At 55.8% G+C, this 15,372-nt stretch overlaps 1 protein-coding gene across 1 annotated transcript in view; it reads right to left on the bottom strand.

Moving 5' to 3' along the window:
- Positions 1-218: 218 nt before the first annotated feature.
- LOC120993162 (immunoglobulin superfamily member 3-like) overlaps positions 219-15,372 on the bottom strand; it is a 40,787-nt gene continuing 25,633 nt past the window's right edge. Inside the window, exons 2-4 of the mRNA XM_040421729.1 lie at positions 2,265-2,630; positions 505-915; positions 219-330 (exon numbers count right to left, since the gene is read on the bottom strand). Of these exons, the coding sequence (XP_040277663.1) occupies positions 227-330; positions 505-915; positions 2,265-2,630 (881 nt within the window). The 3' untranslated portion in view covers positions 219-226. The remainder of the gene's footprint in view (positions 331-504; positions 916-2,264; positions 2,631-15,372) is intronic.

Here is a 15,372-nt window from a genome sequence, read left to right as displayed (position 1 = left end):
TAGACATTTAACATCCCAAAATGGCACGAATTAGACCAGGGTTCAAGTTAGTCCAAGTCCTTTGTGAACAAATGAGGCCTGGCTGATGAGAGGGCCCATAATCCTGGGGCAAGAGGCTAGTACTCAGGCCCCTCCAAAACCCAGTGGCGAGGTTGGTTTCGCCACAAGGTCTATTGGTGCAATGTCCAGATCATCAGGTGCTGGATCAGTGGGAGGACTGAGAGCCTCAGTAAGCTGCCCAGGCCACCAGGGGGAGCTGTAACATGAGGATGTAGAAGACCTTGGGATGAGTCCCGTCTGCGGTGGAGCTGTGGACGGCCGACATCACATCTGCAATGCAAAGATAACATCGTCATCACTGTCTGGTCATGTGATCAGGAGAAGGCATTTTACAGTCCAATCAGCAGGTGACATCACAGGACATACATGACATCATCCATGGCTCCAGTCCTGGCCGTTTAACCCTGTACAACACCCCGAGGCTGGCTGAGCACTGGCGAGTACCTGCGGCGTGGACGTGGACGGCGGTGCCTCGGCTCCTCTTGCTGCTCAGTGGGTACCAGCTTCTGTCTGGGTCCTGGATCCACTCGGTGGCCTGGCAGTAGTAGTGCCCGTCATCAGTGCCCCGCAGGGCACTCAGGGACAGCTGGTAGCGGGTGGCCGACACCTTCTCCAGCCGCAGCTCGCTGGCCCAGTGCCGGTCCTGGAAGGCGGCTGCCACGGACATGACAGATTGTTCGGAGCAGGTGGCGATGGGCCTGTCGGCCTCCAGTCTGCTCTGGTACCAGGTGATGGAGATGTGGGTGTGCTGGGCAGTGCCAGAGACCACCTCACACGTCAGGGTCACCGAGGACTCCGCATGAAGTGTCAGCTCCTCAGGCGACAGCAACGAGACCTGCAGCAAGTCAGGAATCACTGAGGAGAGCAGGGAGAGGCGGAGTTATACAGAGGGCGGGGTTATATCAACTAGCGGGAGGGATATGCAAATAAGTGGAAGGGATACAATGATGGAAAGGGTTATATGGACTAATAAAAGGAGTTATAAAGAGTAATGGGAGGAGTTATGTAGATTAATGGGAGGATTTATGTAAAGTAATGGGAGGGGTTATATAATGGGAGGAGTTATGTAAATTAATGTAAGAGGTAATATGAAGTAATGGGAGGAGTTATGTAAAGTAATGGGAGGTGTTATATAAAGTAATGGGAGGGGTTATATAGAGTCATAGGAGGGGTTATATAGAGTAATGGGAGGGGTTATATAGAGTAATGGGAGGAGTTATAAAAAGTTATGGGAGGAGTTATATAGAGTAATGGAAGGAGTTATACAGAGTAATGGGAGGAGTTATGTAAATTAATGGTAGGAGTTATGTAAAGTAATGGGAGGAGTTATGTAAAGTAACGGGAGGGGTTATATAGAGTAATGAGAGGAGTTACATAAAGTAATGGGAGGGGTTATAAAAAGTAATGGGAGAAGTTATGTAAAGTAATGGGAGGAGTTATGTAAATTAATATGAGACGTTATATAAAGTAATAGGAGGGGTTATGTAAAGTAATGGGAGGGGTTATATAAAGTAATGGGAGGGGTTATATAGAGTAATGGGAGTAGTTATGTAAAGTAATGGGAGGGGTTATATAGAGTTATGGGAGGAGTTATAAAAAGTTATGGGAGGAGTTATATTGAGTAATGGAAGGAGTTATACAGAGTAATGGGAGGAGTTATGTAAAGTAATAGGAGGAGTTATGTAAATTAATGTGAGAGGTTATATAAAGTAATAGAAGATTTATATAGAGTAATAGTAGGAATTATGTAAAGTAATGGGAGGGGTTATATAGAGTATTGGGAGGGGTTAAATAAAGTAATGGGAGAAGTTATATAAAGTAATGGGAGGAGTTATGTAAAGTAATAAAAGGAGTTATGTAAAGTAATAGGAGGGATTATATTGAGTAATGGGAGGGATTATATAGAGTAAAGGGAGGAGATATGTAAAGTAATGGGAGGGGTTATATAGAGTAATGGGAGGGGTTATATAGAGTAATGGAAGGGGTTATAGGGAGGAGTTATGTGGAGTAATAGGAGGGGTTATATAAAGTAACAGGAGTTATAAAAATTAATGGGAGGGGTTATATAGAGTAATGGGAGGAGTTATATAGAGTAATGGGAGGAGTTATATAAAGTAACGGGAGGTGTTATAAAAAGTAATGGGAGGGGTTATATAGAGTAATAGAGGGGTTACATAGAGTAATGGGAGGAGTTACACGACTACCTGACAGCCTGACGCTTGCGCTGTGACTCCCGTAGTAGTCGTGTCGTAAGCTTGGGGCGTAGCACTCGTAGTCGCCCGCGTCCGTCGCCTGGATGTGGACGAGGTGGAGTCTCGCGGAGTCTTTTCTCACCTTCTCCAGGTAAATCTCTCGCCGGACGTTCAGCCGCTCTCTGTATATAGCGTAGGAAAAGTCGGGGTCCACAGAGCTGACAATCTGCAACCTCTGTCTGGGAGACTGGGCCGGGTGAATGGACCACTCGAAGCCTCTGGCCGGGTAACCGGTGGCGTTACACCAGAGGGCGACCGCGGAGCCCTGCACCCGAAACAAGGGGCCCTGAGGAACCTGGACCTGAGAGAGAACGCCACCTGGTGGAGGACAGGGGGGCAGACAGCAGGGTTACAGGGGCAGATATCGGGGGGCTCCGCTCTAATACTATACAGATACATACAGAGACAGCGCCACCTGGTGGAGGACAGGGAGGCAGACAGGAGGGTTACAGGGGCAGATATCAGGGGGCTCCGCTCTGATACTATACAGGAACATACAGAGACAGCGCCACCTGGTGGAGGACAGGGAGACAGACAGCAGGGTTACAGGGGCAGATATCAGGGGGCTCCGCTCTGATACTATACAGGAACATACAGAGACAGCGCCACCTGGTGGAGGACAGGGGGCAGACAGCAGGGTTACAGGGGCAGATATCAGGGGGCTCCGCTCTGATACTATACAGGAACATACAGAGACAGCGCCACCTGGTGGAGGACAGGGGGCAGACAGCAGGGTTACAGGGGGAGATATCAGGGGGCTCCGCTCTGATACTATACAGGAACATACAGAGACAGCGCCACCTGGTGGAGGACAGGAGGGCAGACAGCAGGGTTACAGGGGCAGATATCAGGGGGCTCCGCTCTGATACTATACAGGAACATACAGAGACAGCGCCACCTGGTGGAGGACAGGGGACAGACAGCAGGGTTACAGGGGGAGATATCAGGGGGCTCCGCTCTGATACTATACAGGAACATACAGAGACAGCGCCACCTGGTGGAGGACAGGGGGGCAGACAGGAGGGTTACAGGGGCAGATATCAGGGGGCTCCGCTCTGATACTATACAGGAACATACAGAGACAGCGCCACCTGGTGGAGGACAGGGAGGCAGACAGCAGGGTTACAGGGGCAGATATCAGGGGGCTCCGCTCTGATACTATACAGGAACATACAGAGACAGCGCCACCTGGTGGAGGACAGGAGGCAGACAGGAGGGTTACAGGGGCAGATATCAGGGGGCTCCGCTCTGATACTATACAGGAACATACAGAGACAGCGCCACCTGGTGGAGGACAGGGGGCAGACAGCAGGGTTACAGGGGGAGATATCAGGGGGCTCCGCTCTGATACTATACAGGAACATACAGAGACAGCGCCACCTGGTGGAGGACAGGGGGGCAGACAGCAGGGTTACAGGGGGAGATATCAGGGGGCTCCGCTCTGATACTATACAGGAACATACAGAGACAGCGCCACCTGGTGGAGGACAGGGGGCAGACAGCAGGGTTACAGGGGGAGATATCAGGGGGCTCCGCTCTGATACTATACAGGAACATACAGAGACAGCGCCACCTGGTGGAGGACACGGGGGCAGACAGCAGGGTTACAGGGGCAGATATCAGGGGGCTCCGCTCTGATACTATACAGGAACATACAGAGACAGCGCCACCTGGTGGAGGACAGGGGGCAGACAGCAGGGTTACAGGGGCAGATATCAGGGGGCTCCGCTCTGATACTATACAGGAACATACAGAGACAGCGCCACCTGGTGGAGGACAGGGAGGCAGACAGCAGGGTTACAGGGGGAGATATCAGGGGGCTCCGCTCTGATACTATACAGGAACATACAGAGACAGCGCCACCTGGTGGAGCACAGGGGGGCAGACAGCAGGGTTACAGGGGCAGATATCAGGGGGCTCCGCTCTGATACTATACAGGAACATACAGAGACAGCGCCACCTGGTGGAGCACAGGGGGGCAGACAGCAGGGTTACAGGGGCAGATATCAGGGGGCTCCGCTCTGATACTATACAGGAACATACAGAGACAGCGCCACCTGGTGGAGGACAGGGGGCAGACAGCAGGGTTACAGGGGCAGATATCAGGGGGCTGCGCTCTGATACTATACAGATACATACAGAGACAGCGCCACCTGGTGGAGGACAGGGGGGCAGACAGCAGGGTTACAGGGGCAGATATCAGGGGGCTCCGCTCTGATACTATACAGGAACATACAGAGACAGCGCCACCTGGTGGAGGACAGGGGGGCAGACAGCAGGGTTACAGGGGCAGATATCAGGGGGCTCCGCTCTGATACTATACAGGAACATACAGAGACAGCGCCACCTGGTGGAGGACAGGGGGCAGACAGCAGGGTTACAGGGGCAGATATCAGGGGGCTCCGCTCTGATACTATACAGGAACATACAGAGACAGCGCCACCTGGTGGAGGACAGGGGGCAGACAGCAGGGTTACAGGGGCAGATATCAGGGGGCTCCGCTCTGATACTATACAGGAACATACAGAGACAGCGCCACCTGGTGGAGGACAGGGGGGCAGACAGGAGGGTTACAGGGGCAGATATCAGGGGGCTCCGCTCTGATACTATACAGGAACATACAGAGACAGCGCCACCTGGTGGAGGACAGGGGGCAGACAGCAGGGTTACAGGGGCAGATATCAGGGGCTCCGCTCTGATACTATACAGGAACATACAGAGACAGCGCCACCTGGTGGAGGACAGGGGGCAGACAGCAGGGTTACAGGGGCAGATATCAGGGGGCTCCGCTCTGATACTATACAGGAACATACAGAGACAGCGCCACCTGGTGGAGGATACGGGGGCAGACAGCAGGGTTACAGGGGCAGATATCAGGGGGCTCCGCTCTGATACTATACAGGAACATACAGAGACAGCGCCACCTGGTGGAGGACAGGGGGCAGACAGCAGGGTTACAGGGGCAGATATCAGGGGGCTCCGCTCTGATACTATATAGGAACATACAGAGACAGCGCCACCTGGTGGAGGACAGGGGGGCAGACAGCAGGGTTACAGGGGCAGATATCAGGGGGCTCTGCTGTGATACTATACAGGAACATACAGAGACAGCGCCACCTGGTGGAGGACAGGGGGCAGACAGCAGGGTTACAGGGGCAGATATCAGGGGGCTCCGCTCTGATACTATACAGGAACATACAGAGACAGCGCCACCTGGTGGAGGACAGGGGGGCAGACAGCAGGGTTACAGGGGCAGATATCAGGGGGCTCCGCTCTGATACTATACAGGAACATACAGAGACAGCGCCACCTGGTGGAGGACAGGGAGGCAGACAGCAGGGTTACAGGGGCAGATATCAGGGGGCTCCGCTCTGATACTATACAGGAACATACAGAGACAGCGCCACCTGGTGGAGGACAGGGGGGCAGACAGCAGGGTTACAGGGTCAGATATCAGGGGGCTCCGCTCTGATACTATACAGGAACATACAGAGACAGCGCCACCTGGTGGAGGACAGGGGGCAGACAGCAGGGTTACAGGGTCAGATATCAGGGGGCTCCGCTCTGATACTATACAGAAACATACAGAGACAGCGCCACCTGGTGGAGGACAGAGGGGCAGACAGCAGGGTTACAGGGGCAGATATCAGGGGGCTCCGCTCTGATACTATACAGAAACATACAGAGACAGCGCCACCTGGTGGAGGACAGGGGGCAGACAGCAGGGTTACAGGGGCAGATATCAGGGGGCTCCGCTCTGATACTATACAGAAACATACAGAGACAGCGCCACCTGGTGGAGGACAGGGGGGCAGACAGCAGGGTTACAGGGGCAGATATCAGGGGGCTCCGCTCTGATACTATACAGGAACATACAGAGACAGCGCCACCTGGTGGAGGACAGGGGGGCAGACAGCAGGGTTACAGGGGCAGATATCAGGGGGCTCCGCTCTGATACTATACAGGAACATACAGAGACAGCGCCACCTGGTGGAGGACAGGGAGGCAGACAGCAGGGTTACAGGGGCAGATATCAGGGGGCTCCGCTCTAATACTATACAGGAACATACAGAGACAGCGCCACCTGGTGGAGGACAGGAAGCAGACAGCAGGGTTACAGGGGCAGATATCAGGGGGCTCCGCTCTGATACTATACAGGAACATACAGAGACAGCGCCCCTGGTGGAGGACAGGGGGGCAGACAGCAGGGTTACAGGGGCAGATATCAGGGGGCTGCGCTCTGATACTATATAGGAACATACAGAGACAGCGCCACCTGGTGGAGGACAGGGGGCAGACAGCAGGGTTACAGGGGCAGATATCAGGGGGCTCCGCTCTAATACTATACAGATACATACAGAGACAGCGCCACCTGGTGGAGGACAGGGGGCAGACAGCAGGGTTACAGGGGCAGATATCAGGGGGCTCCGCTCTGATACTATACAGAAACATACAGAGACAGCGCCACCTGGTGGAGGACAGGGGGGCAGACAGCAGGGTTACAGGGGCAGATATCAGGGGGCTCCGCTCTGATACTATACAGGAACATACAGAGACAGCGCCACCTGGTGGAGGACAGGGGGCAGACAGCAGGGTTACAGGGTCAGATATCAGGGGGCTCCGCTCTGATACTATACAGAAACATACAGAGACAGCGCCACCTGGTGGAGGACAGGGGGGAAGACAGCAGGGTTACAGGGGCAGATATCAGGGGGCTCCGCTCTGATACTATATAGGAACATACAGAGACAGCGCCACCTGGTGGAGGACAGGGGGCAGACAGCAGGGTTACAGGGGCAGATATCAGGGGGCTCCGCTCTAATACTATACAGATACATACAGAGACAGCGCCACCTGGTGGAGGACAGGGGGCAGACAGCAGGGTTACAGGGGCAGATATCAGGGGGCTCCGCTCTGATACTATACAGAAACATACAGAGACAGCGCCACCTGGTGGAGGACAGGGGGGCAGACAGCAGGGTTACAGGGGCAGATATCAGGGGGCTGCGCTCTGATACTATACAGGAACATACAGAGACAGCGCCACCTGGTGGAGGACAGGGGGCAGACAGCAGGGTTACAGGGTCAGATATCAGGGGGCTCCGCTCTGATACTATACAGAAACATACAGAGACAGCGCCACCTGGTGGAGGACAGGGGGGCAGACAGCAGGGTTACAGGGGCAGATATCAGGGGGCTCTGCTCTGATACTATACAGATACATACAGAGACAGCGCCACCTGGTGGAGGACAGGGGGGCAGACAGCAGGGTTACAGGGGCAAATAACAGGGGCTCCGCTCTGATACTATACAGGAACATACAGAGACAGCGCCACCTGGTGGAGGACAGGGAGGCAGACAGGAGGGTTACAGGGGCAGATATCAGGGGGCTCCGCTCTGATACTATACAGGAACATACAGAGACAGCGCCACCTGGTGGAGGACAGGGGGCAGACAGCAGGGTTACAGGGGCAGATATCAGGGGGCTCCGCTCTGATACTATACAGGAACATACAGAGACAGCGCCACCTGGTGGAGGACAGGGGGGCAGACAGCAGGGTTACAGGGGCAGATATCAGGGGGCTCCGCTCTGATACTATACAGGAACATACAGAGACAGCGCCACCTGGTGGAGGACAGGGAGGCAGACAGCAGGGTTACAGGGGCAGATATCAGGGGGCTGCGCTCTGATACTATACAGGAACATACAGAGACAGCGCCACCTGGTGGAGGACAGGGGGGCAGACAGCAGGGTTACAGGGGCAGATATCAGGGGGCTGCGCTCTGATACTATACAGATACATACAGAGACAGCGCCACCTGGTGGAGGACAGGGGGCAGACAGCAGGGTTACAGGGGCAGATAACAGGGGGCTCCGCTCTAATACTATACAGGAACATACAGAGACAGCGCCACCTGGTGGAGGATACGGGGGCAGACAGCAGGGTTACAGGGGCAGATATCAGGGGGCTCCGCTCTGATACTATACAGGAACATACAGAGACAGCGCCACCTGGTGGAGGACAGGGAGGCAGACAGCAGATATCAGGGGGCTCCGCTCTAATACTATACAGGAACATACAGAGACAGCGCCACCTGGTGGAGGACAGGGGGGCAGACAGCAGGGTTACAGGGGCAGATATCAAGGGGCTCCGCTCTGATACTATACAGGAACATACAGAGACAGCGCCACCTGGTGGAGGACAGGGGGGCAGACAGCAGGGTTACAGGGGCAGATATCAGGGGGCTCCGCTCTGATACTATACAGGAACATACAGAGACAGCGCCACCTGGTGGAGGACAGGGGGGCAGACAGCAGGGTTACAGGGGCAGATATCAGGGGGCTCCGCTCTGATACTATACAGATACATACAGAGACAGCGCCACCTGGTGGAGGACAGGGAGGCAGACAGCAGGGTTACAGGGGCAGATATCAGGGGGCTCCGCTCTGATACTATATAGGAACATACAGAGACAGCGCCACCTGGTGGAGGACAGGGGGCAGACAGCAGGGTTACAGGGGCAGATATCAGGGGGCTCCGCTCTAATACTATACAGATACATACAGAGACAGCGCCACCTGGTGGAGGACAGGGGGCAGACAGCAGGGTTACAGGGGCAGATATCAGGGGGCTCCGCTCTGATACTATACAGGAACATACAGAGACAATGCCACCTGGTGGAGGACAGGGGGGCAGACAGCAGGGTTACAGGGGCAGATATCAGGGGGTTCCGCTCTGATACTATACAGATACATACAGAGACAGCGCCATCTGGTGGAGGACAGGGGGCAGACAGCAGGGTTACAGGGGCAGATATCAGGGGGCTCCGCTCTGATACTATACAGGAACATACAGAGACAGCGCCACCTGGTGGAGGACAGGGGGGCAGACAGCAGGGTTACAGGGGCAGATATCAGGGGGCTCCGCTCTGATACTATACAGGAACATACAGAGACAGCGCCACCTGGTGGAGGACAGGGGGCAGACAGCAGGGTTACAGGGGCAGATATCAGGGGGCTCCGCTTTGATACTATACAGGAACATACAGAGACAGCGCCACCTGGTGGAGGACAGGGGGGGGAAGACAGCAGGGTTACAGGGGCAGATATCAAGGGGCTCCGCTCTGATACTATACAGTAACATACAGAGACAGCGCCACCTGGTGGAGGACAGGGGGGCAGACAGCAGGGTTACAGGGGCAGATATCAGGGGGCTCCGCTCTGATACTATACAGGAACATACAGAGACAGCGCCACCTGGTGGAGGACAGGGGGCAGACAGCAGGGTTACAGGGGCAGATAACAGGGGGCTCCGCTCTAATACTATACAGGAACATACAGAGACAGCGCCACCTGGTGGAGGACAGGGGGGCAGACAGCAGGGTTACAGGGGCAGATATCAGGGGGTTCCGCTCTGATACTATACAGGAATATACAGAGACAGCGCCACCTGGTGGAGGATACGGGGGCAGACAGCAGGGTTACAGGGGCAGATATCAGGGGGCTCCGCTCTGATACTATACAGGAACATACAGAGACAGCGCCACCTGGTGGAGGACAGGGGGGCAGACAGCAGGGTTACAGGGGCAGATATCAGGGGGCTCCGCTCTGATACTATACAGGAACATACAGAGACAGCGCCACCTGGTGGAGGACAGGGGGCAGACAGCAGGGTTACAGGGGCAGATATCAGGGGGCTCCGCTCTGATACTATACAGATACATACAGAGACAGCGCCACCTGGTGGAGGACAGGGGGGCAGACAGCAGGGTTACAGGGGCAGATATCAGGGGGCTCCGCTCTGATACTATACAGGAACATACAGAGACAGCGCCACCTGGTGGAGGACAGGGGGCAGACAGCAGGGTTACAGGGGCAGATATCAGGGGGCTCCGCTCTGATACTATACAGGAACATACAGAGACAGCGCCACCTGGTGGAGGATACGGGGGCAGACAGCAGGGTTACAGGGGCAGATATCAGGGGGCTCCGCTCTGATACTATACAGGAACATACAGAGACAGCGCCACCTGGTGGAGGACAGGGGGGCAGACAGGAGGGTTACAGGGGCAGATATCAGGGGGCTCCGCTCTGATACTATACAGGAACATACAGAGACAGCGCCACCTGGTGGAGGACAGGGGGGCAGACAGCAGGGTTACAGGGGCAGATATCAGGGGGCTCCGCTCTGATACTATACAGGAACATACAGAGACAGCGCCACCTGGTGGAGGACAGGGGGGCAGACAGTAGGGTTACAGGGGCAGATATCAGGGGGCTCCGCTCTGATACTATACAGGAACATACAGAGACAGCGCCACCTGGTGGAGGAGAGGGGGCAGACAGCAGGGTTACAGGGGCAGATATCAGGGGGCTCCGCTCTGATACTATACAGATACATACAGAGACAGCGCCACCTGGTGGAGGACAGGGGGGCAGACAGCAGGGTTACAGGGTCAGATATCAGGGGGCTCCGCTCTGATACTATACAGGAACATACAGAGACAGCGCCACCTGGTTGAGGACAGGGGGCAGACAGCAGGGTTACAGGGGCAGATATCAGGGGGCTCCGCTCTGATACTATACAGGAACATACAGAGACAGCGCCACCTGGTGGAGGATACGGGGGCAGACAGCAGGGTTACAGGGGCAGATATCAGGGGGCTCCGCTCTGATACTATACAGGAACATACAGAGACAGCGCCACCTGGTGGAGGACAGGGGGGCAGACAGGAGGGTTACAGGGGCAGATATCAGGGGGCTCCGCTCTGATACTATACAGGAACATACAGAGACAGCGCCACCTGGTGGAGGACAGGGGGGCAGACAGTAGGGTTACAGGGGCAGATATCAGGGGGCTCCGCACTGATACTATACAGGAACATACAGAGACAGCGCCACCTGGTGGAGGACAGGAAGCAGACAGCAGGGTTACAGGGGCAGATATCAGGGGGCTCCGCTCTGATACTATACAGGAACATACAGAGACAGCGCCACCTGGTGGAGGACAGGGGGCAGACAGCAGGGTTACAGGGGCAGATATCAGGGGGCTCCGCTCTGATACTATACAGATACATACAGAGACAGCGCCACCTGGTGGAGGACAGGGGGGCAGACAGGAGGGTTACAGGGGCAGATATCAGGGGGCTCCGCTCTGATACTATACAGATACATACAGAGACAGCGCCACCTGGTGGAGGACAGGGGGCAGACAGCAGGGTTACAGGGGCAGATATCAGGGGGCTCCGCTCTGATACTATACAGGAACATACAGAGACAGCGCCCCTGGTGGAGGACAGGGGGGCAGACAGGAGGGTTACAGGGGCAGATATCAGGGGGCTCCGCTCTGATACTATACAGGAACATACAGAGACAGCGCCACCTGGTGGAGGACAGGAAGCAGACAGCAGGGTTACAGGGGCAGATATCAGGGGGCTCCGCTCTGATACTATACAGGAACATACAGAGACAGCGCCACCTGGTGGAGGACAGGAAGCAGACAGCAGGATTACAGGGGCAGATATCAGGGGGCTCCGCTCTGATACTATACAGATACATACAGAGACAGCGCCACCTGGTGGAGGACAGGGGGCAGACAGCAGGGTTACAGGGGCAGATATCAGGGGGCTCCGCTCTGATACTATACAGGAACATACAGAGACAGCGCCACCTGGTGGAGGACAGGGGGCAGACAGCAGGGTTACAGGGTCAGATATCAGGGGGCTCCGCTCTGATACTATACAGGAACATACAGAGACAGCGCCACCTGGTGGAGGACAGGGGGCAGACAGCAGGGTTACAGGGGCAGATATCAGGGGGCTCCGCTCTGATACTATACAGGAACATACAGAGACAGCGCCACCTGGTGGAGGACAGGGGGGCAGACAGCAGGGTTACAGGGGCAGATATCAGTTGGCTCCGCTCTGATACTATACAGGAACATACAGAGACAGCGCCACCTGGTGGAGGACAGGGGGCAGACAGCAGGGTTACAGGGGCAGATATCAGGGGGCTCCGCTCTGATACTATACAGATACATACAGAGACAGCGCCACCTGGTGGAGGACAGGGGGCAGACAGCAGGGTTACAGGGGCAGATATCAGGGGGCTCCGCACTGATACTGTACAGGAACATACAGAGACAGCGCCACCTGGTGGAGGACAGGGGGCAGACAGCAGGGTTACAGGGGCAGATATCAGGGGGCTCCGCTCTGATACTATACAGATACATACAGAGACAGCGCCACCTGGTGGAGGACAGGGGGGCAGACAGCAGGGTTACAGGGGCAGATATCAGGGGGCTCCGCTCTGATACTATACAGATACATACAGAGACAGCGCCACCTGGTGGAGGACAGGGGGCAGACAGCAGGGTTACAGGGGCAGATATCAGGGGGCTCCGCTCTGATACTATACAGGAACATACAGAGACAGCGCCACCTGGTGGAGGACAGGGGGCAGACAGCAGGGTTACAGGGGCAGATATCAGGGGGCTCCGCTCTGATACTATACAGATACATACAGAGACAGCGCCACCTGGTGGAGGACAGGGGGGCAGACAGCAGGGTTACAGGGGCAGATATCAGGGGGCTCCGCTCTGATACTATACAGGAACATACAGAGACAGCGCCACCTGGTGGAGGACAGGGGGGCAGACAGCAGGGTTACAGGGGCAGATATCAGGGGGCTCCGCTCTGATACTATACAGGAACATACAGAGACAGCGCCACCTGGTGGAGGACAGGGGGCAGACAGCAGGGTTACAGGGGCAGATATCAGGGGGCTCCGCTCTGATACTATACAGGAACATACAGAGAAAGCGCCACCTGGTGGAGGACAGGAAGCAGACAGCAGGGTTACAGGGGCAGATATCAAGGGGCTCCGCTCTGATACTATACAGGAACATACAGAGACAGCGCCACCTGGTGGAGGACAGGGGGCAGACAGCAGGGTTACAGGGGCAGATATCAGGGGGCTCCGCTCTGATACTATACAGGAACATACAGAGACAGCGCCACCTGGTGGAGGACAGGGGGGCAGACAGCAGGGTTACAGGGGCAGATATCAGGGGGCTGCGCTCTGATACTATACAGATACATACAGAGACAGCGCCACCTGGTGGAGGACAGGGGGGCAGACAGCAGGGTTACAGGGGCAGATATCAAGGGGCTCCGCTCTGATACTATACAGGAACATACAGAGACAGCGCCACCTGGTGGAGGACAGGGGGGCAGACAGCAGGGTTACAGGGGCAGATATCAGGGGGCTCCGCTCTGATACTATACAGATACATACAGAGACAGCGCCACCTGGTGGAGGACAGGGGGCAGACAGCAGGGTTACAGGGGCAGATATCAGGGGGCTCCGCTCTGATACTATATAGGAACATACAGAGACAGCGCCACCTGGTGGAGGACAGGAAGCAGACAGCAGGGTTACAGGGGCAGATATCAGGGGGCTCAGCTCTGATACTATACAGATACATACAGAGACAGCGCCACCTGGTGGAGGACAGGGGGCAGACAGCAGGGTTACAGGGGCAGATATCAGGGGGCTCCGCTCTGATACTATACAGGAACATACAGAGACAGCGCCACCTGGTGGAGGACAGGGGGGCAGACAGCAGGGTTACAGGGGCAGATATCAGGGGGCTCCGCTCTGATACTATACAGGAACATACAGAGACAGCGCCACCTGGTGGAGGACAGGGAGGCAGACAGCAGGGTTACAGGGGCAGATATCAGGGGGCGCCGCTCTGATACTATACAGATACATACAGAGACAGCGCCACCTGGTGGAGGACAGGAAGCAGACAGCAGGGTTACAGGGGCAGATATCAGGGGGCTCCGCTCTGATACTATACAGGAACATACAGAGACAGCGCCACCTGGTGGAGGACAGGGGGCAGACAGCAGGGTTACAGGGGCAGATATCAGGGGGCTCCGCTCTGATACTATACAGGAACATACAGAGACAGCGCCACCTGGTGGAGGACAGGAAGCAGACAGCAGGGTTACAGGGGCAGATATCAGGGGGCTCCGCTCTGATACTATACAGGAATATACAGAGACAGCGCCACCTGGTGGAGGACAGGAAGCAGACAGCAGGGTTACAGGGGCAGATATCAGGGGGCTCCGCTCTGATACTATACAGGAACATACAGAGACAGCGCCACCTGGTGGAGGACAGGGGGCAGACAGCAGGGTTACAGGGGCCGATATCAGGGGGCTCTTCTCTGATACTGTACAGGAACATACAGAGACAGCGCCACCTGGTGGAGGACAGGGGGGCAGACAGCAGGGTTACAGGGGCAGATATCAGGGGGCTCCGCTCTGATACTATACAGGAACATACAGAGACAGCGCCACCTGGTGGAGGACAGGGGGCAGACAGCAGGGTTAAAGGGGCAGATATCAGGGGGCTCCGCTCTGATACTATACAGGAACATACAGAGACAGCGCCACCTGGTGGAGGACACGGGGGCAGACAGCAGGGTTACAGGGGCAGATATCAGGGGGCTCCGCTCTGATACTATACAGATACATACAGAGACAGCGCCACCTGGTGGAGGACAGGGGGGCAGACAGCAGGGTTACAGGGGCAGATATCAGGGGGCTCCGCTCTGATACTATACAGGAACATACAGAGACAGCGCCACCTGGTGGAGGACAGGGGGGCAGACAGCAGGGTTACAGGGGCAGATATCAGGGGGCTCCGCTCTGATACTATACAGGAACATACAGAGACAGCGCCACCTGGTGGAGGACAGGGGGGCAGACAGCAGGGTTACAGGGGCAGATATCAGGGGGCTCCGCTCTGATACTATACAGGAACATACAGAGACAGCGCCACCTGGTGGAGGACAGGGGGCAGACAGCAGGGTTACAGGGGCAGATATCAGGGGGCTCCGCTCTAATACTATACAGGAACATACAGAGACAGCGACACCTGGTGGAGGACAGGGGGGCAGACAGCAGGGTTACAGGGGCAGATATCAGGGGGCTCTGCTCTGATACTATACAGGAACATACAGAGACAGCGCCACCTGGTGGAGGACAG

Source organism: Bufo bufo, chromosome 3 (assembly GCF_905171765.1).
Source record: "Bufo bufo chromosome 3, aBufBuf1.1, whole genome shotgun sequence".
NCBI lineage: Eukaryota > Metazoa > Chordata > Amphibia > Anura > Bufonidae > Bufo > Bufo bufo.
The sequence above is the reverse complement of the archived record's forward strand: the minus strand, read 5'-3'. Positions and strand labels throughout refer to the sequence as shown.